At 40.2% G+C, this 25,924-nt stretch overlaps 1 protein-coding gene across 1 annotated transcript in view; it reads left to right on the top strand.

Moving 5' to 3' along the window:
• The window catches only part of VPS13B (vacuolar protein sorting 13 homolog B), a 928,263-nt gene that overhangs the window by 164,768 nt on the left and 737,571 nt on the right, over window positions 1-25,924 (top strand). The window contains exons 8-13 of the mRNA XM_084621078.1: window positions 707-975; window positions 3,842-3,937; window positions 4,294-4,416; window positions 8,499-8,636; window positions 13,773-13,860; window positions 25,106-25,297. Coding sequence (XP_084477204.1) covers window positions 707-975; window positions 3,842-3,937; window positions 4,294-4,416; window positions 8,499-8,636; window positions 13,773-13,860; window positions 25,106-25,297 — 906 coding nt within the window. The remainder of the gene's footprint in view (window positions 1-706; window positions 976-3,841; window positions 3,938-4,293; window positions 4,417-8,498; window positions 8,637-13,772; window positions 13,861-25,105; window positions 25,298-25,924) is intronic.

The following is a 25,924-nucleotide window of genomic DNA, read 5'->3' as shown; positions in this document are numbered from 1 at the left end:
AGCCCCAAATTAGGAGGAAAAGAGACCAAGATAAAGGCCAACATCATTATTTGACATTAAGTTAAAAGTTCTTCTGTGCTAAAACTGGATGCTATTTTTGAGTATTGTGAATGATATGGTGGAGTTACAGTACACATCTCTGAAAATAAGGGAATATTGTATAATTAAGATTAATATAGTGTATTTATAGGGTAGCAATCACCATAGTATACAGGCATCAGCATACGACTGTGTTGAACTTTCATTGCTGTGGGTTTTAAAAACAAAGCTTTCCTCCCACTTTTCATAAAATTGAACTTTAAAGTTGTAAGATTGCCTTATTTAATGAGATTTGGTTTGAAACTTTAAGAACAGCCTCAACGAGGGAGAACTGAATGTGGCTGAAAAACATGTACCATAGAGAAAAACATTTGAAGTGCATAGCATTTCTGTAGTCATAATGGAAAACATTGGTGAAAGTCATCAGAGCTCAGATTTGCTACCTTAAAATCTAAAAAAACCAATTTTTTTAGGAGCTTAGGAAGCCTTAGCGGGAAACTTTCATTTATAAAAATCTGTATTGGTATTAATGAGACTAGAGACAAGAGAATGGCGTGTAAAACTTACCCCAGATAACTGCCTGCATATTATAATTGTGGACATTGCATAAAAGAAGAGCCTTTAATTACTGTTGAGTTGAAATTTGATTTATATTTTGTGTCAAAAGGTATAGAAGATGAAACAGGTTCAGATATGCAATATTCTACCCAGTATATTAACCAAGAACCCTACATGCATCAAGATGATGATCAGCAGCAGGGATGGGTTTCCTGGGCCTGGTCTTTTGTTCCTGCTATTGTGAGTTATGATGATGGAGAGGATGACTATACTGGAACAGAAGGTGGAACAATACTGCATCAACACAAATCCCAGGCCATTAAGGATCCTATTGTTTCTATTGGGTTTTACTGCACAAAGGCAACTGTGACTTTCAAGGTAAATACATCTCTACATTATAGTCTAATAATTGTTTTGCGGAGCAATGAATTAATGTATTAGATTTCAGTGTGTGGTTATTTGTCTTTAATAAAGAGAGGAAAGACTTATATTGCTGAAAATATGAAGCAATTGAACAGTTTTATTCTTCATCAAACAATTTGCAGTTAACTTGGGTTTGTGAGGTGATTGATATAAAATTTAGTTCAATGAAAAACAATCCAGTTCTGAAGGAAAACCATTTTAATTTAGCACTAAAATAGATAAAAAACTTGAAAGAAAAAAAAAGTTCTTAATACTGAAAAGTATCCATGAACTTTTATTTTAATATTGGCTTCTGAGTCTACATGACATTTTTGCAAATTCACTTGGTTTCTTGTAAAAGTACTTTTGCTGATATAGCAATTTGAGAATAGCTGGAGTTATTTTCTTTACTGTGTAGTAATAGATAGAACTGGACCTGTTACTCTGGAACATCCAAGATTAAAGTAAATTTTAGTTGACATAATTTTTAAATACTTGTACTTCTGTTGGGAGTCACCTTAGGAACAGTAAAGTAAGAAATTTTATATGTATACAGAGAGAGAGAGAGAGAGATACTGAGATTTGTATAAATTTTCTCATAAATCAGTGATCAAAATAATCTCAAATAATAAAAAAATCTCTGCTTATTCCTGTTGTGTTTTCAGAAAACAGTCATTGATTTTATGTAATATTGTTAATAACTTAAATACTGATAAAACACTAAGATTTACTGACAGGAATTAATTTGATAAAAACCGGGGCCTAGTTTAGCAAAGTATTTAAACACATGTCAAATTTTATGTCCATGAGTAGCCTGACTGAAGACTAATGATGAGTTTATAGTTAGGCACATGTTGAATAAAGGCCAGAATGCTTTAGAGCATGAAAAGAATGGATGGTGGAGAATCTGCATTTTAAAAAGGCATGTTGTTGAAAAAGTTTCAACCACTTCAGCTTTGACAGTTGCTAATTATTTAACATTTTAATCTGAGTAAGAATGTAAGTAATTTTATTTAAAGGATTTATTAGGTACTTGAAACATATCTTTGTCTTCTGTTTAGTTAAAAATGTTAATTAATATGAGTGGAGAAAAATATGCAGCTTTCCCATGATTTTCACTTACCTTGTTTTTGTTTAAAAGCATGGGAGTTGTAATTTTTTAAAAATTGCAGTTGGAACTTAAATGGTTTTGCTTTGTTTTGTATTCCCATGTGCAGTATTGAATCTTGGTTCTACAGCCCTTGCTCACATGAGAAATCCTACTGAAGTCATTGGACCTATTTATGTCAGTGGTTCTCAACCTTTCCAGACTACTGTACCCTTTTCAGGAGCTTGGTTTGTCTTTCATACCCCAAGTTTCACCTCACTTAAAAACTACTTGCTTCCAAAATCAGACATAAAAATACAAAAGTGTCACAGCACACTATTACAGAAAAATTGCTTACTTTCTCATTTTGTCCGTATGAAATTTTAGTTTGTACTGACTTTGCTAGTGCTTTTTATGTACCCTGTTGTAAAACTAGGCAAATATCTAGATGAGTTGATGTATCCCCTGGAAGACTTCTGCATATCTTCATAGGTATGTGTACCCTTAGTTGAGAACCACTGATTGACGTGAGCAAGGGTTGCAGGATTGGGCCTCTTAATGTTGTGTTAATAGGCTTGTGCATTTAATTTTAGGTTGTGGTAAAAATTACTTATAAATTATGGTATCTTGCATTTTATATTTTTAGAATGTAAAGTGGTATATGAGAGCAGTATGGTGACATTTAGGAGGAAAACATTAGAATTCATTGTTCTGCTTGCATGCAAGGAATGAATGGAATTAATTTGTGGTTCATATTTTGGTCAAAAAATAAGGTCAAGTTTCTACATTAGCATTCTCAACAGTTGATACCATTCCAGCTAAAAAATCGTGCCAAATTAAATGTAGCATTTTTCTAATAATGTTGAAAATTGTTCTTGTAATGTCTGAGTTCTTTTAATCAATTAATTGCTTTTCCTTCACAATAATTGCACACAGCTGAACAGTGATCAGTTTTTCTTTTATTTTGTTTTTGTTTTTAAAAACCAATTTTACTTGAGCTTTTGGATTACAGAATTTTACTTAGAAAGAGCACCCATTTCTACACTCTCTTGGAAATAACTAAGTAATGAGAGCCGGTGTGTATTATGTAAAGATTAAAACTTGAATTATTAATGTCAGCAGATCAAACTATAAAAATGCAAAACTAATATGAAGTTTTAGTACAACTTTTCTAATAGAGTGTTTAACTGTATAATGTACTTTTTCCATTGTATGATTTACTGCTTTAAAGTTTTGATAAATATCTAAGTATTTAGAGCATAGAAAATAAAATTTAATAGAGTTTTATTTTAAAATAACATGAGAAAAAAGAAATTTAGGTATGATTCAAAGTCATAATGTTTTCTTTAATATTATTTATGCTGTGAATTATTTACTATGCAGGATAAATGTTTCAATAAGTTTATGGATTTTTAGAGCAGATTATAAACTGGCATGTGTATTGCAGCTGCATATCTGTTACTTTAATTTTATACATTGTTGGTGTAAAAAGACAACTAAATAAAAATACTAAAGTGTTTTAAAACTTTTTTAGCAATACTTGAGATTAAATTGGCATATTCAGCTAGAAGTTCGCATATTCTAATATGGATAATACGTTACAGCTGTTTTTACTGCACCTGTTTCCTGCCTAATAATAATTTTTGGCCCATACTAACGTTTAATTTGTCTTCATCAATTCTATATAGTAATGACAGATTATTGCTGTTTAATGCTAATATTGGCTAATATAAGGTGTTTATCATTGTTTCATAGCTTACTGAAATGCAAGCTGAAAGTAGTTATTATAGCCCTCAGAAAGTAAAATCCAAAGAAGTTATATGCTGGGAGCAAGAAGGAACCACAGTTGAGGTAATGTTCCAGTATGACTAGATTTTTTAGGTTATAGTAAATGTCTTTGCAAATTGATGTATAATAAATATTTTTCATCAGTTAATATTTGGTTGTATATTTCTACTTTATTAGATAGTTCACTAAAGTAATTCCTATTCTCCATTACTGCAAATTAGAACACCATAGTACTAAGATTTGGTAAGAGTGTACTTTTAAAAATGTTGTTATTGAATTCATTTCTTGATTAATTAAAAAACACACCTGTAAAGCTTACCATATATTATTTTAAAATTTTCTCTACTTTTTCAATTTTTAGTTTTTAATATCTTCAGTCGTATAGTACACGTTGTCATATAACTTTTCCCCTCCAATAGGTCCTTATGATGGGAGAACCTTTCTTTGACTGCCAAATAGGTTTTGTTGGTTGCCAAGCTATGTGCCTTAAAGGAATTATGGGAATTAAAGACTTTGAAGAGAATGTGAACAGAAGTGATAAAGTAAGTTCATTTGAAATAATGCTGATTGTTAAATACAGCAAAGATGATGTGCTTTATTGATTTAAAATATGAAAAATATTTACTTTTCTTAGGTGTGGTGAAGAGTACAGTGTCACAGAAATCCTGTGTTTAGTGGTAGTATGTATAACTGGCATGATTTGGGGTAACTGTCTCTCTCAGAGAGAGAGGATACTATGCAGTTACTGAACCATAGAAACTATACACTTATTTCTTAGTAATGCAATTTCCTGCACATTTATTTGCCAAGGGTTTCTTATTTAATAATCCTACAGCTACTAATAGATTGCAGTTACACAACATCTTCCATCTGAACATCTCTAAATGTTTCTCAGAGATAGTTATTTTGCAACAATCATACCATGTATGATTGTTTGTATTGAATCCTGGATGCTACCCTCTGAACTCCCTATCCTTCTCCCTGCAACAACCATGGTTGTTCTTTGAGTGCTTACTCATCTTGATTGCATTCTAGGTGTGTGCATGCCCATGTGCACAGTTGTTGGAGATTTTTGCCTTAGCAGTATCTGATGGGTTGGCTGTGGTGCCCTCTGGAGTGCTGTGCTATGCCTTGATATATCAGGCGCCGCCAACCCTATGCCCTCTCGGTTCCCTCTCATGGAGGCTGCCTTCTGCCCAGCCTCAGAGCCGTCCTGGCCGGACTTGACTCCCACCACTTCGGCCTTGGTGCGCAGTGCACCCCCGGCAGCGCTCCCCTTTGCTGGTGCCCAAAAAGAAGTCAAAGAAGTGTGACTCCCTGGCACTGGGCAAGAAAGGCCAAGGGGCATTGGGTAAAGGACCCAGTTCAGGTCACCAGCCCACCCCGGAACTACATGGGGGTGCCTCCCCAATGGGGCCTCCTAGCCCCTTGAGGGATCTGCCACTGACTCCAGGGAGTGGTAGGGGACCAGACTCATAGCTGGGTCAGTGCCTTCCCAGGCCCTCCCGGTGCTCAGAAAGCAAAGGACTCTCCCAGTGCAGCTGGCACTGCATGCTGTGATGGACCTGGCAAAGGTTCCCCACAAGAACAAGTCAGCCATAATAAAACCACAGAGGTCAAGTGAATATCCCCCCCGCCCCAGACCCTGGAGCAGAGGCAGCGCTCTCTGTCGCTGCACTCCAGGTCTCTGCAACAGCACTGTTTTAGATTCAATGTTTTAGACTGCCGACACCACGCTCCTGGTCTCCACCCTCTCAATGAGGTTCGTTTGGAGGGAGGCATTGGCCACTGTATGGCTGGCACTGGTCATCCTCCTGCCAGCTGTCTCCATGATGTAGGTTGCCATCACCTAGACCATGGGAACGTTCTCCGACATGATACCGATCCCGCACCGATCTGCCAATTCGAGGCATTGTTCACCCACAGCAATGGTTAGCGGTTAGACTCGGGTGTTGCCGGTCCCACTGTGATCACCGAAAGGGGATTCCTCTGGCTTGGAAAGGGAGTGCAGCCTATTACCAAGGCAGCACCGGCACGACTGGGCACCTGAGGCTGCGTCAGCCTCCTCAATGCTGTCCTGGCAGCAGGGCCAGTGGCCGGTGCAGTGGCTCTACTGGAATGCCTGGGGCATTCTGGTTATGTTGATGTCTCCATTGCACCAATCTTTGGTCACCACTTAGGAAAAGCAACCAGTGGTGCCAGACTTAGTGCACAAAACACAATTGGACGCTGGGGTGGAGGAGTGAGTGTGCACCCCAAAACCCTCCTCCCCCCCACGGGTAACAATGACCCGGGCTCTCCCCTGGTGGACCAGTTGTCATTGTCCTCTCCAGATGAAGCTGTGGCAGGGCCCCCTCCAGCTAGCCCATGAAGGATTTCAACGAGCACTAGGTCCTGCTCTGAAGGGTGGCCACTGGACGTTGAGGAGATGGTGGAGAAGTCAGACATCTTCCGGTGCACGATGGGGTCTTAAAGATAGTCAAAGCCCTCTGGCAAACCCCATCTTCAGTCCCACTCACCTCCAAGAGAGCTGAAAAGAAATATTTTGTCCCAGCCAAGCAGTTTGAATGCTTGTACACCCACCCACGTGTAGGGTTGCTGGCCGTTTCTGAAGCCAACAGGCAAACCAGTTCTACCCCCAAAACTAAGGAGGCCAAGACGCTGGATCTTTCTGGAAGGAAAATTTATTCAACGGCCAGCCTTCAGTTCAGGGTTGCAAACCACCAGGCTTTTTTGCAGAGATATAACTTTAACTTATAGGACTCCCTCCGTAAGTTCAAGGATTCCCTGCCCCAGGACTTGGCCCAAGAATTCAAGGCCCAATGTAGGAGGGTACAACAGCGACGAGATTCTCCCTCCAAATGATGTGGGATGTGGCCGATTCAGTGGCCACTGTGGTTGCATCAGTGGTGATCATGAGGCACAGTTCCTGGCTTCAAACTGGGGGCTTGTTCCAGGGGATGCAGTCCTCCATCCAGGGCCTCCTGTTTGATGGGAATGGTCTCTTTGCAGAACAAACAGATGTGAGGCTGCATGGACTAAAGGACTGTCGGGCCACCTTTTGCTTGCTGGGTCTGCATACACATCAGTAGGTGAGGAAGCAGTTTCGGCTGCCCCCCGCCTTCAAGGCCCTGGCAGCCTTGGCAGGGGTCTGCAAGCAGAAAGGCTAGAGATATGAGTTTTAGTTGTTGCCACCCTTCCTCCTCCCACTCACCTGCCCAACCCGGCCCGGCAAAGCATCAGCGGGGCCAGAAGTGCTCATTTTGATGGTGCACTTGAGAGTGAAGCCCCAGTCAAGTTCCTGGATCTGCCTCATTCTCTCCTCAACCGCATACACCACTACTGTTCAGCCTGGTCATGGGTAACCTCAGACCTCTGGGTGCTAGAAATTATATCTTTGGGATATACCCTGCAATTCTCAGCTGCCTCCCCTCCACCCCACTTCCCTGTCCCTCTTCAGGGACCCTCTCACAAGCATCCCCTCGTTAAAGAGGATGAGAACCTCCTGCAGCTAGGGGCAGTGTAGGAGGTCCCTTGGGAAATGAGAGGAAAAGAGTTCTACTTCCATTATTTCTTAATCCTGAAAGCAAAAGGGGGGCCTAAGACCCATCCTGGACCTGCGGTGCCTCAACAAATCTCTCAGGAAGTTGAAGTTTCGCATGGTCTCCCTAGCTTCCATTATCTTCTCCCTGGATCCAGGAGACAGGCCTCCCTTGATTTGAAATATGCTTATTTCCATATCTCCATCTTCCAAGGGCACAGACAGTTCCTCTTTTTTGTAGTGGGCAGAGCCATTTCCAAATCATGGCACTGCCCTTTGGAGTCTCGTCGGCTCCAAGGATGTTCACAAAATGTATGGCGCCGGTGGCTGCTTACCTGAGGCTTCGAGGTGTCCAGGTCTTCCTGTACCTTGACGATCGGCTCATCGAGGCCAGATCTCGGGAACAGGTGCAATGACGCTTCGATCTGGTACGTTCCATCTACCATGACCTGGGCCTGTTGATAAACTAAAAGAAATCGACCTTAAGGCCGGGGCAATGATAGAGTTCAAAGGAGAGGTCCTCGGGGCCACATGAGCCAGAGCATTCCTTCCAGAGGCCCGCTTCCAGGCAATGTTGGACCTGATCTCCCATGTGAAAGACCACACGCTCACCTCCTCTCGCTCCTGCCTGAGGTTGTTAGGCCACATAGTGGTGTGTACGTGAGATGGAGAGCATATTTCAGCGTAATAATAATTCAAGACTTCTCCGAAAGGCTTCTCCGAAAGACTTCTTCTCTTGTTAATATCAAGTTCACAGTATTCTGGGCTAACAAACTATAGAATAGCAAAGTTCATTAGCCCAGGATATTTTTATTAACCTGTAAATAAGGAAAAGCTTTGAAGTTAATTAAATCATTGTTTTAATATCTTCATCTATACCAGAATTTTTGCTGAAAATGAGGAGTGAATTTAAGGTGGCCTGTTTGAAGTTTTCATAAGGATTCATGTTGATTTTGCATAGATCATTGTATGAAGAAACAACAGAAATGTTTGGTCACACTAACCTGACTTTTTCTCATGTTTGCCCTCTTGTGCCCCTCTCTCTCTCTCTCTCTCTCTTTTTTTTTAAATCGACCTTTTAAGGAGGCCTACTTCTTCAGTTGTGGAGAAAATTTGAGTGCAAAAGGAATGACGTATCTTACCAATTCACTATTTGATTACAGAAGTCCAGAAAATAATGGTATTCGTGCAGAATTTATTTTGGATGCAGCTCATCATAAGGTTAGAAAATTAATTTTATTTTCTTTTTTTAATTTTTCAATGGATTTTAGAATCTATGTTCTTTCTAAAGACCAGATCCTGCCACCCTTTCTTATGTTGAACAGCACCATACTCTACAAATGGCCTTGTTGGCCCCCCAAAAGGGCAAATTTTCAAAACTGCTGAGCACCCAGTAGCTGCATTGATTTCAGAGTTTGAGTGCCTGTAAAAGAAACCAGAAATGAAGAGGAGCACCAGCACCATGTATCCAAACAGTTCTTCATAGACCACCAGCAAGTGCTCATCCAACCCACCAGTGGTCTATGGACCACAGTTTGGGAACTGCTGTTTTAAAGAGCCCAAGTCTGGAAGAATGTTAATTGTATTGTCCTTGCATGCTATATCTATCTACTTGCAAGGTGTACTACTAATTCAGCTTTTATCTTTGGTGATGGTATGGTTGTATATTTTGACAGCTATTGTGTTACTTAACATAGAACATTTATTACTTCTTCAGTCAGATATCAATATACTGCTTCACTGTAAATTAGATTCTCTCTTATGTTCACTAATAGGGTGTTTAGCAGTCGTTTGTCCAGAATGTAATAATTTCTGATTCCCATTAAGGAAACCCAGTAATCTTAAATTGCTGGAACAGATGTCCTTTGGCATTTCATGTTCACCATTGTTGTTCTATGCTGTTGGAGAGCAACATACTGCTTCTCTTACTATATCTCTGTGGGTTATTTGGGATTCAGTAATTTTCCACATCACTCCATATCTCTTCTATATCTGGGTCTGATCCTGTTTTATGAGATTATACACAGAATTTAAGAAATTGAATCAGTTGAATAACTTGAATATGATATTCACATATGGGAGAAAAGGGGTATAACATTTTGTAGTTAACAAAATTCGTATACTGTATAACGCCTACAAATTAGAAATGGTTCAGAGAAAACTTGTTGTGCAACGTGGGGTACCAGACCCAAGAAATTTCTGACAATTAGACCATGCACAAAATTCTTTAGTAAATAAGCTTTTTTTTTTTTTTTTAGCTAGAAACGTTCTTATCATTTCAAAGGAGACAAAATTAACTTACCCTGAGTCATTCTGCTTCTGTATGCTTTGTGCTCTGATTTGTAACACTGGCTATATTCTCAAACACACACACTTTTTGTCATTTTAGGACTTCAAATAAACTGTGTGTCAAGAGGGGTATTTTTGGAATTAGTCAAACAAGTCTCCTTTCTGTGTACATTTTTAGAGTTATTCCCCATTTTGTTCTCATTTGCAGAGAGCACATCCACTATACAGTCAGTTCTATTTTGAATCAAATCTATGTGAGACTGCAGATTCTGGGTATAATTTTGAAAATTCTGAAGTCCCATTTTCAAAAGAGATTTAGGCACCTAGGAAGAGTCTGAGATCTGGTCTGCACTACAAAGTTTTCTGGCATAGCTACATTGCCGAGGAGTGTGCAAAAATCACACTTTCTAGCTGACAGAGCTATGCTGGCAGAACTCCCAGTATAGCCCAGCTATGCTAACAGAAGAGTGCCTCTGTTGCCATAGGGTAGCTGGTGTAGCTATGCTGGCAGCAGAACACCTTCTGTTGACATATGTTGCTTATGCACTAATGTGCTCTACTGTAGTGTAAACAAGCCCTGCCTTTTGTTGTGTTTCAATGAGACATAGTCTTCTAAGTACCTAAGTCATTTAGTCTGCTAAATCACTGAGGGTGTGTCTACACTGCAGTTAAAAATGCATGGGTGGCCCATGTCATTTGACTCAACTGGAGCCTGAGCTCAAATGTCTATACTGCAATTAAACAGCCTCTTAGCCTGAGCCCTACGAGCCTGAGTCAGCTGACATGGACCAGCCATAGATCTCTAATTGCAGCGTAGATATACCTGTAGGCACTTTTGAAAAAGTTATCCTACAAATATTGATATTCTGAGCCAGATACATATTGATAAGATTATACTTTGATTTTTTTAAAAAAATTAAAAGTCTTATGATAGAGAGCTTTGGGTCAGTATTATAAATATATGAGATGTCTCTAGAAAAAGAAACAGAAGTCTCCAAAACACAAGATGTGGTAGTAATGAGGGATTTTAACCACCCTGACATCTGTTGGAAGAGTAATATAGCAAAACATAAAATTTCCAAGAAGTTCTTGGTAGGTGCTGGCGACAACTTCTTGTTTCATACAGAGGAGGATGTAAGCAGAGGGGAAGCCCATTATAAACTTGATTATGACTAACAGGGAGCAATTGTTTGTGGGGATGGAAAAAAATTATGGTGATCATGAATTGATAGGTTCTATGATCCTAAGGAAAGGAAGGAATGAGAGCAGCAGAGTCAGAACAATGGACTTCAAAAAAGCAGACTTTAACAAACTCAGGACTGGTAGATAAGGTCTCTTGGGAAGCAAATGTAAAGGAAAAAGGAGTTCAGAAAAGCTGGCAGTTTCTCAGAGGCAGTATTTAAGGCACAGCAACAGAATATGTGGATGTAAATAAAAAAAATAGGAAGAATAGTATTAGGCCAATATGATTACACCTGGAGATCTTTAATGAGCTGAAAATAAAAAAGGAATCCTACCAAAAGTGGAAACATGGATCAACTGCTGTGAATTAGTACAAAAGAATAGTGCAAGGATATAGGAACAAAATCAGAAAGGCTCAGGCACAAAATGAATTGCACCTAGCCAGGGATATGAAAGGCAACGTAAAAAGGTTCTTTAAATACATTAGGAGCAAGAGGTAGATGAAGAAGAGAGTAGGTCCTCTACTTAGCGGGGAACGAAAGCTGCTAATGGATGACGTCAAGAAGGCTGAGGTGTTGAATACATATTTTGCCTCAATCTTCACTTGAAAGGTAAATTGTAACCAGATACCTACCATGACTGATATTAACAAAAGGGGTAAGGAGCACAAACCAGAAGAGGGAAAGATCAGATTAAAGAATATTTAGATAAATTAGATCTATTGAAGTTGATGACCTGACTAAATTCACCATAGGATACTTAAGAAACTAGCTGAGATAATCTTGGAACCATTAGCAATCATCTTGGAGTATTTATGGAGGATTGGTGAGGTCTGAGAGGACTGGAGAAGGGCAAACATCCTTTAAGAAGGACCCAAGAAATTATATACGAGTCAGCCTAACTTCAATATGTGGAATTATTAACCAATCAATTTTTAAGCACCTAGAGGATAATAGGGTGATAAGGAAATAGCCAGCATGGTTTTGTTGAGAACAAATCATGCCAAGTCAACCTAATTTCCTTCTTTGACTGGGTTGTTGGCCTTCTGCAGTGGTTCTCAAATGGGAGTGCTGGTGGTACGCCGAATGTATTTTGGTTGGGGGAGGGCATGAGAAGTTTTAGGGAAAAAAAAACTTACTACGCACATTCAGAGCTTGGTGGCTGGAGAGCTAGGGGCGGGGTGTGTGTGTGTGTGGAGGGGGCATAAACTGCTACAGACACAAAGAAAGGCTGTGTGTGCAATCAAGTAAGTTTGAGAACCACTGGCCTACTGGATATGGCGGAGGCTGTAGATGTGATATCTGGATTATAGTAAAGCTTTCTGACATAATCCCACATGAAATTTTCATAATCAAACTAGGGAAATGCAGTCTAGATGAAATTACTATAAGAGTTGGTTACACAACTGACTGAAAGATCATACTCAGAGTAATTACCAATGGTTTGCTGTCAAACTGGGAGGATGTACTTAGTGGGGTTCTTGGAGGGTTCTATCCTGTGTCTAGTACTATTCAACATTTTCATTAATGACTTGAATAATGAAGTGGAGAGTATGCTTATAAAATTTTCAGATTACACCAGACTGGGAGAAGTTGTAAGCACTTTGGAGGACAGGATTAGAATTCAAAACGACCGCGACAAATTGGAGAATTAGTTGAAATCAACATGATGAAATTTAATAAAGATAGGTTCAAAGTACTACACATAAGAAGAAAAAATCAAATGCACGACTAAAATGGGGACTAACTGGCTAGGCAGTAGTACTGCAGAAAAGGATCAAAAAATGATAAAAGGTTTAGAAAACCTGACCTCTGAGGAAAGGTTAGAAAAACTGGGAATGTTTAATCTTGAGAAAAGAAGACAGAGAGGAGATCTGATAATTTTGCTAATATATTAAGGCTTTTATAAAGAGGAGAATGGTGATCATTTGTTCTCCGTATCCACTGAAGGTAGGACAAGAAGTAATGAGCTTAATTTGCAGCAAGGGAGACTAGATATTAGGAAAAGATTTCTAATTCTGAGGATAATTAAGTACTGGAATAGGCTTCCCAGGAGGGTTGTGGAATCCCTGTCACTGGAAGTGTTTAAGAAGAGGTTGGACAAACTCCTGTCAGGGATTGTCTAGCTATACTTGGCCCTGTTTCGGAGGGGGGGGGGGAGGAGGAGAGGATGGACTAGGTCACCGCTCAAGGTCCTTTCGAGCCCTACATTTCTATGATTCTATATACTGCTTATAACAAAAAGAAAAAGAATGAAAAGAGCAGTACAGTATATATTAATCTAGAGATGCCACAACAGAGTGAAGTTGGTAAAACCCCAAACCCAAACATTTATGAATACCCTTTACTTCTCCTTAATTAAAAAATGCCCTTTCCTTGACAAGTTTTCTATGGTTCTCTTGCTTCTATGAAATTAAAATATGAGATATTGTCTAAAAATTATAATGATATAGTGACTTACTAAGTTTTCAAAAGGCTAAAGATAAAAGGCATTCTTTTGTTTAAAAAAATCAAAATATTTTAGAATTAACAATCTTTAGTTTTAATTTCACAGTATTAGACAGGTCTGCTGGGATGTGGGAGGTCAAGTGAAGAATATTTACTCTATTAAAGGTATTAATAAACTATATGTAATTGATAAAGTGATCAAAATGTCAAGCAGAATTATGGATCTCCTTTTTGTGTGGTGTGCAATAGAAGTTAGATCACCTATCTGAAAGGTGAATTCTCTGAGATAACCTCTGTCTTCTGTTTTGATAAGCCTTTCTGTGTGTTAATGCAGAAACCAAACAAGCATATATGTCTTTGATAGTAGGCCTATTAGTTTGTAATCTCAAGATTCTTTCCTTACACAACTTTTGTTTTATTTGCTTTGCTCTGTTGGTAGGAGACATACTCAGAGATAGCTGGAATGCAGAGGTTTGGTGCCTTTTACATGGATTACTTGTACACAGTGGAAAGCACCGGTGGCAAAGGTACTCCTTTTCTTTGTTTTGCCCTCCCTTGAAAAACAGAAAGCAAAGATTTTTTGACAGCCACCTGGCCTTGACTAGCTGTCCTCTACCTTACTTTAGATTTATTTTTGCAGTTGCTTGTTGGAACCGACATGTTTGAGTTTTCTTAGATTCTTGGTATTCTAACTTTTTTTTTCTCATAGATGATTGGAAAGATTCTTTTTTATAATCAACAGCTAAACTTAAAGTAGTTTTCTACTAGTAGTACAATCTAGTAGTGTACTAGACTGAATTTTGTGTAAAGTGTCATATTTGAATGACTTTGTTTAAAAAAAACCCTGATGCTGTAAAAAAAATTGAGAAATAATTCTAGTTTTAGAATATATTTTCTGTGCTTTCTTATTTTATATATAGAAGATTTATATGACAAGAGCTTTGTTTCTTAAGAGTTAATCTGTTTTTGCTGCTTATTTTCTACTTGATGTCCTAGGGCCATATCATATTCCCCAGGAAAAAATATTCAGAAGAAGAAAGTTAGAACACCCAAATTACATGGCTAAGTGTGTAGACAACCCTACACATTTATTATTTTGGGACAGTGGCATTAGCAAATACACAGAAGATGGTGGGTTGAGTATTTTAATTATGCAGTTTGCGGATTTATGGGAAATATTGGTTCACACCATGTGTATATTTAGTCTTCTGCACCAATTATCAGCCATTCTTGAGCTTTCTAATTTTGATGTGTCTGGCTCATTTAAAAGTTATCATGTTCCTCTGAGGATAGCTAAAGCTACACAAGGTTAGTTAATGCTTCAGCATGTAGTATTTTTTTACATTATAGTTTTTCTATAGGTAATTCAAGGTCATTTTCTCTGACCGAATGTCCTGTAGAGCTGCTATTCCATAGCTCCATCCATTTGTTGGGTAACTGCTTCTTTCCCCACCTGCATTTAAGGGTGAACAAATATTATTGCCATGAGGGTTTTCTGGTGTCTATTTGGTGGGCTTCTGACCAAGCAGATGTATACGTGCCTGCTCCAAATCAGCTGTTTTCTGTATATATGCTTACCTCTATGCTGCAGAACTCAAAATTGTCTGTTGTAAAAACAATTTACACATATATAGGATGGTGATATCAGCTGGGGAATGGTGAACAGATGCACTATTAAAGAAAATATTATGTTCTTATGCAAAGTCCTCAATTTAAAAAGACACACTTAAGCTTAGTACCTCTAAAACTAGATTTTTTTTCCAAGGGTCCTGTGCATATTCCCACTCTTGAGATGTTCTGAACTGGTGCAGTCTGACCCCTAGAGCTTTAACTAGCAGTAGTCATTAGGGTGCTCCCTCCCTCCTTCCCCTTACAGAATGTCAAATGTTCCAAGGCAAGAGTATAAAAGGGGTGTGGCTCTCCAGCTGCCTCTGTTCCTTCCAACTGCGAGCAGCTGAACCTTTTGTAGGGAGCTCAGGTATCCTCTTGGATCCATGATTAGTTAGTTGAAATCTTAATTGTTAGTAGCTATAGAGAGTTTAGTCTTATAGTTAGTAATAGTATAGATAGTTGTTGATGGAACCAAAAAAGACACATGGTTTTCAAAAAATATGTATCCTGTCCGGCGTTGTTCATGGCATCTTGTTCACATGCTGGGTGCCTGTCATGTTTAGGGGACGGGAACTCATCCTCCAAGTGCTCAATTTGCTCTACGTTTACCTCGAGAGCAAAGAAAGAACAGATTACAAGCAGTCCTGTTGAAAATAGTCTTAGCTGCAAGGCCATTTGGAACTGGCAAGATGATCCATAGACGTGTCTGGCTCATTTAAAAGTCATTGTGTTCCTCTGAGAATAGCTAAAGCTACACAAGGTTAGTTAATGCTTCAGCATGTAGCATTTTTTTACATTATAGTTTTTCTATAGGTAATTCAAGGTCATTTTCTGGATGGTTCTGTGGATAAAAAAGATGTCATCTTTGCTGGACTCTAAGGTCTGGTGACAAGGCCCAGAAAAAGAGGAAAGCCTCTGAGGTGTCGGCTTCTATGTATAAAGCCAATCTCCGTGATAACGATTTATCTACCCAGGCAGATGTCAGTAGTCAGTCCTCGACAGTGTCAGTCTCTCTTAAGAGAGCCAATCCGTGAGTGAAGGATTCCATTATGGAAACTAATATAAAGAACCATATACTGATATGCAGCTGCATGGAAAAGTGAGGAAACCTTCTTTGGATCTGGATGAGCCAGTTCTAAAAAGAGACTTAAGGAGCTGGTGAAGAAGAACATATTGTAACACCAGTGACTGATACTATGGCAGTACAGTGCATAATTGTCCAGGTGCAGTTTTATAGATTGGATTTGACCTCAGATCTGCCAGGTATGGAGTCAGTTATGTTACTGGAGCAAGGAGAAACCGTACTCCAACAGTCTCAAATATGTCTATCTCCAGAAGGGAAAGGATATGTAGAGGAGTGTGGGGATTCTCCTCTTCCTTCAACTCCAAGGACGTTTTCTGGATCCCTAGAAAAGAACTGTTCTCCAGTTTCCCTTGTTCAACCAAGATTGTTGTTGTCTCCAATTTTGTTGGAACTGAGAGCAGTTTCATACTGGAGAAAGAATTTGATTTGTGGGCAGGATCCACAGAAGGAGTATTACAAGCAAAGTCACCTGTATGATGCATAACTTCGTGGACAAAAATATAAGCATCCAAATCCAAATATGGGGTTTTGGCCGGATTGGTAGATGCCACTGTGGGTGCGTTGGCCTCATTGGTCTTTCCCGGTTTCTTATCAGTAATTCTCGATGTATGGGGATAGGGCTTCTCTGAGTGTGTGTGTAGATGAGGTTCAACCTCCAGATCTGAAAGACATTAATCTGATCAAATCTGTGAACCCTGATAAGTCTTCTATAATACGGAAGGAATTTTTGTTGTAAAAGGAAGCACTAGTGGGATTCAGAGTCAGATCCAGACTCTGGGGGCATTACAACCACAGATGAAAAGGTAGGAGATAAGTCAGCTTTGTCATTTTCAGAAAATGCGTTGGCTTTTCATGAATTAGTGGATTGCATGGCAAGCACACTGGATATTCTTTCACTTTCAATTGATGAATCATCTCTCTCAATTTTTGATATTTTGAGAGCAGCAACTAGACAATCTTTTCTCCTCAGGATTGGTTTTCAGCCCCGGATTTAAAGGACACATTTCTATATTTCAGTAAGACCATGTCATCAGAGATCTGCATTTTGTGATGGGGCAGGACCATTTTCAGTACAAGGTCTTGCTTTTTGGGTTGTCTTCAGCACCCAGGGTTTTTTACCAAATCTCTATTGGTAGTAGCAGTGTACCTAAGAAGGCAAGGGATGTTTGTGTATACATAACTGGATGATTGGTTAATAAAAGCATCATCCAGGGAAAACATGATATTGCATGTAAAACAAATATGTTGTCTTTCTTCTTCAAGTGCTTGCTCATGTCCATTCCATGTTAGGGTGCATGTGTGCTCGCCACATGCACTGGTGCCGGAAGTTTTGCCTTCTGGAATTGAGTCCGTATGTGCCAGTATAAGAGATGCCACCTCTCCCCACGCTTCCCGCCCCTCCACACCTTCAGTTCCTTCTTGCCGGAACGCCAACAGAAGGAGGGTGGATCATGGAATGGACACAAGCAACACATCTCGAAGAACGACAGTTACTAGGTCAGCTACGAGGGGTAGGTAACCTTTTTTTCTTCTTTGAGTGCTTGCTCATGTCCATTCCATGTTAGGTGAATCCCAAGTAGTACCTTTGGAGGTGGGCAGGAGTTCATGGACATGTATATTGCAACACAGCTCTGCCACAGCCAGCATCATCCCGGGCTTCCTGGGTGATGTCATAGTGGGTCGTGAATGTATGGACAGACGACCGTGGTGTGGCTCTGCAAATATTCTGTATAGGGACATGCGCCAGGAAAGCTTCTGATGCTTGAGTCCCTTCATCGTGTCAGCCACTGCAATGAAAAGCTGAGTAGACCTGACAGAATGCATAGTATATTAACCCCCCTACTGATCAAACAGATTCAGATGGTGTACAAATGAAATAAAATGTGGTTTTGGAATGTCATGCTGCACGTTAGTGTAGATTTGTGGTTTTTAAAATATGCAACAGTTCCTCAATTTAGTAGGTATTTCTAAAGTATTAGAAATGTTTTTTCTTGGAGCCAGATCTTCAAAGGATACTTAACCCATCCTTCCATTTATACACATACAAAATTGCAAGTGAAGTTCTTGAGCATTTAACATTTGTCATTATAACTGATAGAATTTACCCACACACATCCTTTCTGTACTTAATTTGTACTCAACTTTTTTTGCAAATGGAGTTTGTACAAATTCTGTCACTTGTATATCCAAATAGTAGTACTCAAAAATTGTGCATACAAGTGACGTTTTTTGAAAATTTGGGCCATTATTTTTAAGACTTTTGATCCAAGTTACACACAATGTCTTGTATGAAGTTATGCCCCCTGCTTGTTGATCTTCACAGTGTGTTATTCACCTTCTCTTGAACAACTGGAGGTCCACAAGTTTTTTGGCTGTGAGCCAGGGATTGCTTCCCAGGCTTGTCTGAGGAAGAATGCACAGGCTTGGATACAGAGAACATTGAAACAGAGGGCAGACTCTAGGTTTCCCTTTTAGTGCAGCCTTTCACAAGATTTTAAGAGGTTTAAAACTAAATTTTTTAATATTTTTCAGTGCTTTTGTATTTTTTTCTCCTCAAAACTGCTATCTTATTTCACTTGGGTTTCCAGGCACATTTTATGGGATTAGTTCCTTTTCCTGCCCCTCTCTCCTCCTGAAATGGTAAACAAAAACAGCAAGTGGAAGCAGAGGAGAATAAATGCTGCCATTGCCGAACTCCTTACAGGCTGCCAGACTCCTAGGGACAAAGGTGGAGCTATTATCTAGTATGTAGGCGAGGTCCATGCAGAGCAAGCTAAACAGATTTCAGGGAATCTGTCTGTCTATCTGGAGCATAGATTAGGTCAATTCTGGCCCAGCTGAGCAGGCTGTAGGAGAGCTCCCTTCACCAAAACTAGATAAGATCTAGTGACAATTTACCAGGGATACAAAAGCAAAAAAACAAAAAATCTTCAACCTGAATGATGGACCCCCTACTTCCAGAGATGGCAGAACTGGCAAGAAAGCTTTAGAGTGCCTCCTGAATCTTGGGGAAAGTATAGGTCTCTCCCATACCAACCAGGAGGAAGAAATTCTTTTTTCCAACTAGTGTATAGGTGAGGTTTCCCCTTCAAGATGGTTGAGAAGGCTATGGAGAAACCATCTCCAGGTGACTTAACTGCAATGCCGTATCCACCCAGAAAGGTGCTAGCTCCTACTACAACCTCTCAAAAAGGCAGATGCGTATCTGTGCAGCAGCTCTGATTCCCACTGCTCAAACTGATTCCTTTTTGCAGTTCCCTAAAATATGTCAGTCCAGACAGATTGTCACTGAGGAAGTTGACATAAATTCTTCTGGTCATGAGGTCCATGGAGATATCACATCAGTGACCATCTTGCTTGAATTGGTTTAAAAATTTTAAAAATGCAAGGGTACAAATCTCCCACCCCCAAAAGTTGTTACTTAATTTCAAAATTTACATAGAACATTGGACAAATAGACAAGGTTTCACAGCTGTGACTTTAAGTGCAATCTTGGTTCCTTTTTTAACAGGAAAGCTGTTTACTTCTTGTTTACTATATTGGCTAAGTAAGCTGACTGCCAAAACAGAACCAGCATTATGACAGAAATCAGCCCACCAGCCTAACATTTTTTTACTTTAATAAAAAAATTGGGATTTGGGGCCTTGAATATTCAGATTTTTTTTAAAAGAACCTATATAAATTCAAACATTTTTAATAGTGATCTCAGGACTGTGGTCCACCGAGGTGGGGGAGGGACTATAACTTTGATAGAGCTCTGACATCAGACAAGCTCTCCTCTATTTCTAGCAGGTGATTCTTTAGAAGTACTTTTTGTTTCTGACTGATCAATATTATGGTATATTTAAACCAATTAAAAAACCAAGAGATCATTAGCTATACATAGGAGAAAATGTTGGTTGCATCCTGGACAAAAACTCTCACTGTGGGGATCACTTGACTGAGCAGAACATATGCAGACCTTGGAAAATGGAGCCTGGACCAGTCAGCCCTCCAGAGCATCATCAAAGTTAAGTCAGCAGCCCACTGATGAACCTATTTGTGTCCAGGCTCAGTTGGAGGAGGAGAGAAACAGAAACAAAAACCTTATTTTAGATATGTCCCCCAGGACCTTCTTTATGTCCTCCCTCTGATAGTGAAGAGGGTAAACAATATTGTGAAGGAACAGGCCACGGTGATTATGATCATCTCTTAATGGCCCTGCACATGTTGGTTCTCAGACCTGATTCAGATGCAGTTGGAACCCTCCTATCAAGCTCCCAACACAGAAGGGGACACTGAATATTTGCTTGCATCCAATCAAGTGCTTCTAAAACTATATCAGTGTGAAAATGGGGCAGAAGGGAGCTAGAATTACTTGGATATTCTAAGAAGGTGATAAATGCACTCTTAGCATCTCAGGGTATGTCTACACTGCAATGTAAGCCCAGGGTTAGTGGGACTCGAGCCAACTGACAATAGGTTAGAGAACCTGGGGCTTGAGCATCTACACTGATTGCTAACCCTACATTAAGAATTTTCTAAGCTGTGGCTCTGCCGTCCACACTGTAGTGGACAACCCCAAGTGAAACCAGCTATATCCCAGACTCTCTAGCACCCTCCTGAAATCATAGAATCACACCATCATAGAATATCAGGGTTGGAAGGGACCTCAGGAGGTCATCTAGTCCAACCCCCTGCTCAAAGCAGGACCAATCCCCAATTAAATCATCCCAGCCAGGGCTTTGTCAAGCCAAAGTCAAAAGTCAAAGCCAAAGCCAAGTCAAATCTCCCTGCTCTAGGCCTTTGCTCGTGGTGCACTGTGGGAAAACTTTACTGTCCACATGTATATTACAGGAAGTTTGAACAGCCCACTGATACATCCTGCTGATCAACCTGCAGAAGGCGCCTTTCCCAGAACTTCCCTTGCTTGTGATTTCACTCCTGTGTCAGGAATTGGGCAAAGCTTCCGTGAGGTGCTTGTGGACATTTCAGCGCTGCCTTCTGACCCACCAAAGGCACTGACAGAGTGTATGATGGAGCAGGAGGCGGCAGAGGGAGAGAAGTACCCAGGCATGGCAGACTCAGACTGGCTGATGCTACTCATGACACTCAGTATAGCTGCTGATGCTCCTTGTGTAGACTGGTGCTTTTGCCGCAGGGCCACATGCAAAGATTGGTGGGATCACACTGTCATGAAGACCTGGAATGATCACCAGTAACTCCAGAACTTTCGTATGAAGAAAGCTACATTTTTGGAGTTTTGTGAGCAGCTTGCTCCGATCCTTCAGCATAAAGGCATCCTTTCTGGTGCAGAAGTGGGTTGCTATAGGCATCTGGAAGCTGGGTACCCCAGACTTGTATGGTCCATTGCCAACCAGTTTGGTGATGGGAAGTTCATTGTGGGTAAAATGGTGGTGGAGGTTTCTGAGGCAATCAGGTGTGTGATTTACCCCAGAGTGGCAGGCTGAAAAGATATCCTGATGTGATTGCTGGCTTTGAGAGAATGGGGTTTCGGAACTGCGTCAGGGCCATAGTTAGCCCTCGTCAAGGAGCACATAAGTACATAAATCACAAAGAGTACTTCTCCATTGTTATGCAGGTCCTTGTGGGCCACAGAGGTTGATTTTATTAATGTCAAGGTGAGAAAGTTCATGTTGTCAGGGTTTTGTCACCCTGCAGGAGTCTACATTCTTGGACAGGCTGGGACATTATTCCCACCAAATGACATTGTTTATAAATAGAGTTACTGTCCCTGCCATTATTCTGGCAGACCCCACATTCCTCCTTTAGCCTTGGTTTATGAAATCATACCCTGATTTTAGAGGCCATGGCAGGTGTAGAATGGTTGCTGAATGTGCTTTTGGCATATATGGAATCCCATTGGCAATGTCTACAGATGTGTTTGCATCTGTCTGCATTGCTGTGGCTTGCTGTGCTCTTCACAATCTTTGTGAAGCCAAAGGTGAGCCATTTCCCCCTGAATGGACCTAGAATAGCGAGAGCCGCTGAATCAGAACAGTCAGAATTTCAAGCCCCAATTGTATTTGGGACAAATTATTTTGCCATCTATGGATTTCCTGGAGTACCTCTAACTGAAATGGACTAAATTTGTATGTGAAACGCATTTTCACCTTCCCCATCCCCACACAGTTCCACTATTTCCAGGAAGCTCATTAGACCGTTCAGTGGTTACACAGCAGCATACCTACAGCATGACAACATAAGGTGGTTATTTATAAGAAATAGGAATGATCCTAGCAAAAATCTCTGCCTTACAAGTAAAAAATACACTTTAAAGGTGTTCTTTACTGTTTGCCTTTCCTGGACACCATTTTGAATTCCACATGGTAGGGGAAACTGGAGGGATGCCAAGGCGCTGGCAAACAATCCACCATTAGCGGGTACGTGCTGCTAGCCGGGGCTTTTCGTAACTTTTGCATTCATTCATTCATTGAGCAGAAATTCTTCCCATTGCTGTATTAATAAACACTAAAGTGGAACCAGAAGCTTACCAGGCTCGGGGGCAGCATCTGTCCCTTGTGCATGTGCTTCCGCAGGGGCATCAAACAATTCTGCCGTGTGTGGACCCAGAATGTGCTGCTGCTGCTCGTGCTCTGGGGTTGGTTTCAATAACAGAGTGACTTCATTATCCTCACTTGGTACCTGTGCTGGATTCTGGGTCCAGCAGGGCACCATCCCAGATGACCAGGTCATCATGCATCACTGTTGGCTCTATGCTGCGTGCTGTGTCCAGCACCCGAGCATGATGTTGGCCAGTTGCCTGAGATGCGGTTTGGGTCCCTGGTTTTCTAATACTTGCTCTTGTGCCACTTAATTCACTCCCTGCACTGATGACCTGTCTGGTAAATTTGCAAAGCTGCTGGCTTCTTTGCCATTTGCTGGTATGTATGGTTGTTCTCTTACTAAAATCAGTTTTGCTGGCCTTGCACCAGAGATTTACCAAAATATGGCTGTGCTCTGTGACCATGAAGCAGTGCATTTTGCAAAAGGCTTGTTCTGTTCATTGCAAACACAGAAGGTGCTCTCATGTGTTTGCAGCTTGGTGATCAGAAGACAATGGAAGGGTCAGTGCTGACTGTGAGCTGCTGCTGAACATCAAGGGGTGGGGGTTGTTTCCATTTTCTTTGGAGTTGATTGGGGATTCTTGGGATAGGGCATATGAATTTGGCCCATGAAATGGTGAGATACTTTTGGTGAGAACCTGAGTCAAGGGGGTGCTGTGTCTATACTGCAAAGCATTAGAGCTCAAAACCTGAGTCACGACTTGACTCGGGCTCACAGCCTGCAGCTCCTCAAAGTCCTGGAACCCTGGGTCCAAGCCTTGTTTTAGCACAATTTGTGAGTAGACAGAAGGGGGGTTAGGCTTTAACTGGAGTCTGAGCCCAACCTTACACTTCAGTGTAGACATACCTGCAGAGGAAATTATATATATGGAATCACTTAGGCAAGTATTAGAGTTCCCAAAGCCAATTAAAGTGAAAGACATAATAGTTTTTACAAGACAGCTTGACCATGGAAATAAAGGATTACGTTTTGGTGAGACAGTTGTCTGCAAGGGAAAGTTTTGGAAAACTCCAAGAAACCAAGGTGAAATCATCATCACCTTACCAGATTCCCCACTCACCAGTTCTCCAGTAGCACATAGTAATAACTACTGTGCTGTAGGCTCTCATAAAACCACCTTCCCAGCCATCACAGGCTGTCTCTATTTTTGTTTTGGAAAAAGTATGTTTCCTATTTGGCACCACTTTGGTCAGATGGATTTTGGAGTTTGGTGTGCTATCAGTTATCCAGATACCATCAAGATATGATAGTTCTTGGAATGGACAAGGCTCTCATTGCTCATCCTTGACTCAGATTTTTCTTGTGTTTGTGTGTTTGCTCTATTCTTTTGTGTGTTGTTAGAGAAATGGGCTGGGAGTCACTTTGATCCTGGTTCTAGTTTCGTGTGACCCTCAGCAAGTCATTTGATATTTCAACTCTGCAAGGACACTATAAAAACTGCTGAATCACTGTAAAAAAATCACTGAAAATGAAATGAGCCTGAATGGACTTTTCCTGTGTAAATATGCTAAGGAAAAGGTGAAGAAATCTTTTAATGAATAGTGTAAAAAAAGTTACAAAACCTAAATCACTAAAGTTAGAAGAATTTGGCTGAAGTATTTTACTATCAAATAGTTTTATAATAATGTAGTCACTATCATCTAATGGTTGTCCAGTGGCCTGTGTACAATGAGTAGGTGGTTTCAGTCCATTTCTTCCAAGTGCCTGTATCACAAGAACTACCATCACATTTAGCTCTAATTGGTATACTTATTGGTGGTCTTAGCACCGAGGCCAAAGATCAATTGGACATGGAGTTTGAACAACCCTTTCATCCCTGGGGTGGTCCTTCAAAAACGGGACTGAAGTGCACTGGTGAGGAAGTTTGCATTCTCACTGCCTGTGCTGTACCTCATGTGTGGATGAACGAGAGAGATTTATCTCCTGGAGCTGTCAGTCCAGTTTCTATTAACGTAATAACATAGGGTGAGATTCTCAGTTCTGCTCAGGCCCCTTTATGCCAGGTAAAAGGGCTTTAAAAGCACCAATTCCAACTTGGTGGGAATTCCTGTGGTGCAGGAACTGAGGTCACATTAGAGTTTATTAGGATTGGGGCTACAGTGCCACACTGCAAAGATTTTGAGCAGCACAGCTATCCATAGGCAGCTGGTATCAGGCTTCTGTAATTTAGACAGTTTCCTGAACTGCCTAAATTATCTGGGGATGTTTTTGGCTTCCAAAAACAATAGTGTTCCCTCCCCGAGTCTGCTCTTATATATTGCACAGCACAGAATCTCATCCTTAGTTTTCTCAACATGAAAAGGAATAAAAATTCTTAAAAATATAGATTAACTCTGTGTTAACAGAAGTGTTGCATTTACTTAATTATGTTTCCTGTGTAATTTTTTTTCCTGATAATAAATCTGGGGTCGTAAGAGCTGTATCCAAAAATAATTGACAAAATTAATACCTTGATATTCCCAATTGTCGTCATTCATTTTACTGACTGAAAAAAATACACTTTTATTTAGTTTCTGGAAATCAGCAAGACCTTTCTTCATCAAAGAGTGAAGATTTTGTAAATGTGCAGGAGATGTCTACAAAAAGCCTCATTGTGGGTCCACTTGATCTTCGTTTGGATAGCAGTGCTGTACACAGGATTATGAAAATGATAGTTTGTGCTGTGGAACATGAATATGAGCCATATAACAAGCCCAAACTAGGTATGTTGCTTATTTAATTATGAATATGCTTTTTGTACATATAATAGACCAGATTCAGCACTGCTGAAAGGTGCAAACTGCAAATAGTGGAAGTGGGGATGCAGAGAGGAAATTTAATCTCTGCCTGTCTTTTCATGGGAGTCACACCAGCAAAGGCTAGGAGGTGGGTAAAGTGAATCAGTATATGCCTTGGCAGCCCTCAATATGCCATTCTCTGACCAGCACATACCACTTTTATGGCTATGCTGTTTACATACAAGTACCGTGGTGGGTGGAGGCTTTGTATCGTCACAACATCCACACTCCTGAGTGTACTTTTTCCTCTAAAGTCCCAGAAAATAAAAGGAAACCTTTAATGTGGGTTAATGTTTATGAAATAATGGGATTAAACAGAAAAAGGGAATGGACGCTAATTATGGCCAGCTATTAAGATAAACATTTTAGACAAAAAAGAGAGCCCATTTTTCACTCTACAAGTGTGGATTTCCAAATGAGAAAAATAATTCATTATTATTATATTTAGCATTAAGTAGAGCCTAATATACAAAGGATACTAATCCCAAATATATATAGAGAAAGATAAAAAATTGCATCTTTTAGTAATCCACAAAAAATACTGTACTAGAC

The sequence above is a fragment of the Lepidochelys olivacea genome (assembly GCF_965140295.1).
Source record: "Lepidochelys olivacea isolate rLepOli2 genome assembly, chromosome: 2".
Taxonomy (NCBI): domain Eukaryota; kingdom Metazoa; phylum Chordata; order Testudines; family Cheloniidae; genus Lepidochelys; species Lepidochelys olivacea.
Note: the sequence above shows the minus strand (reverse complement) of the source record. Positions and strands in the feature narration are given on the sequence as shown.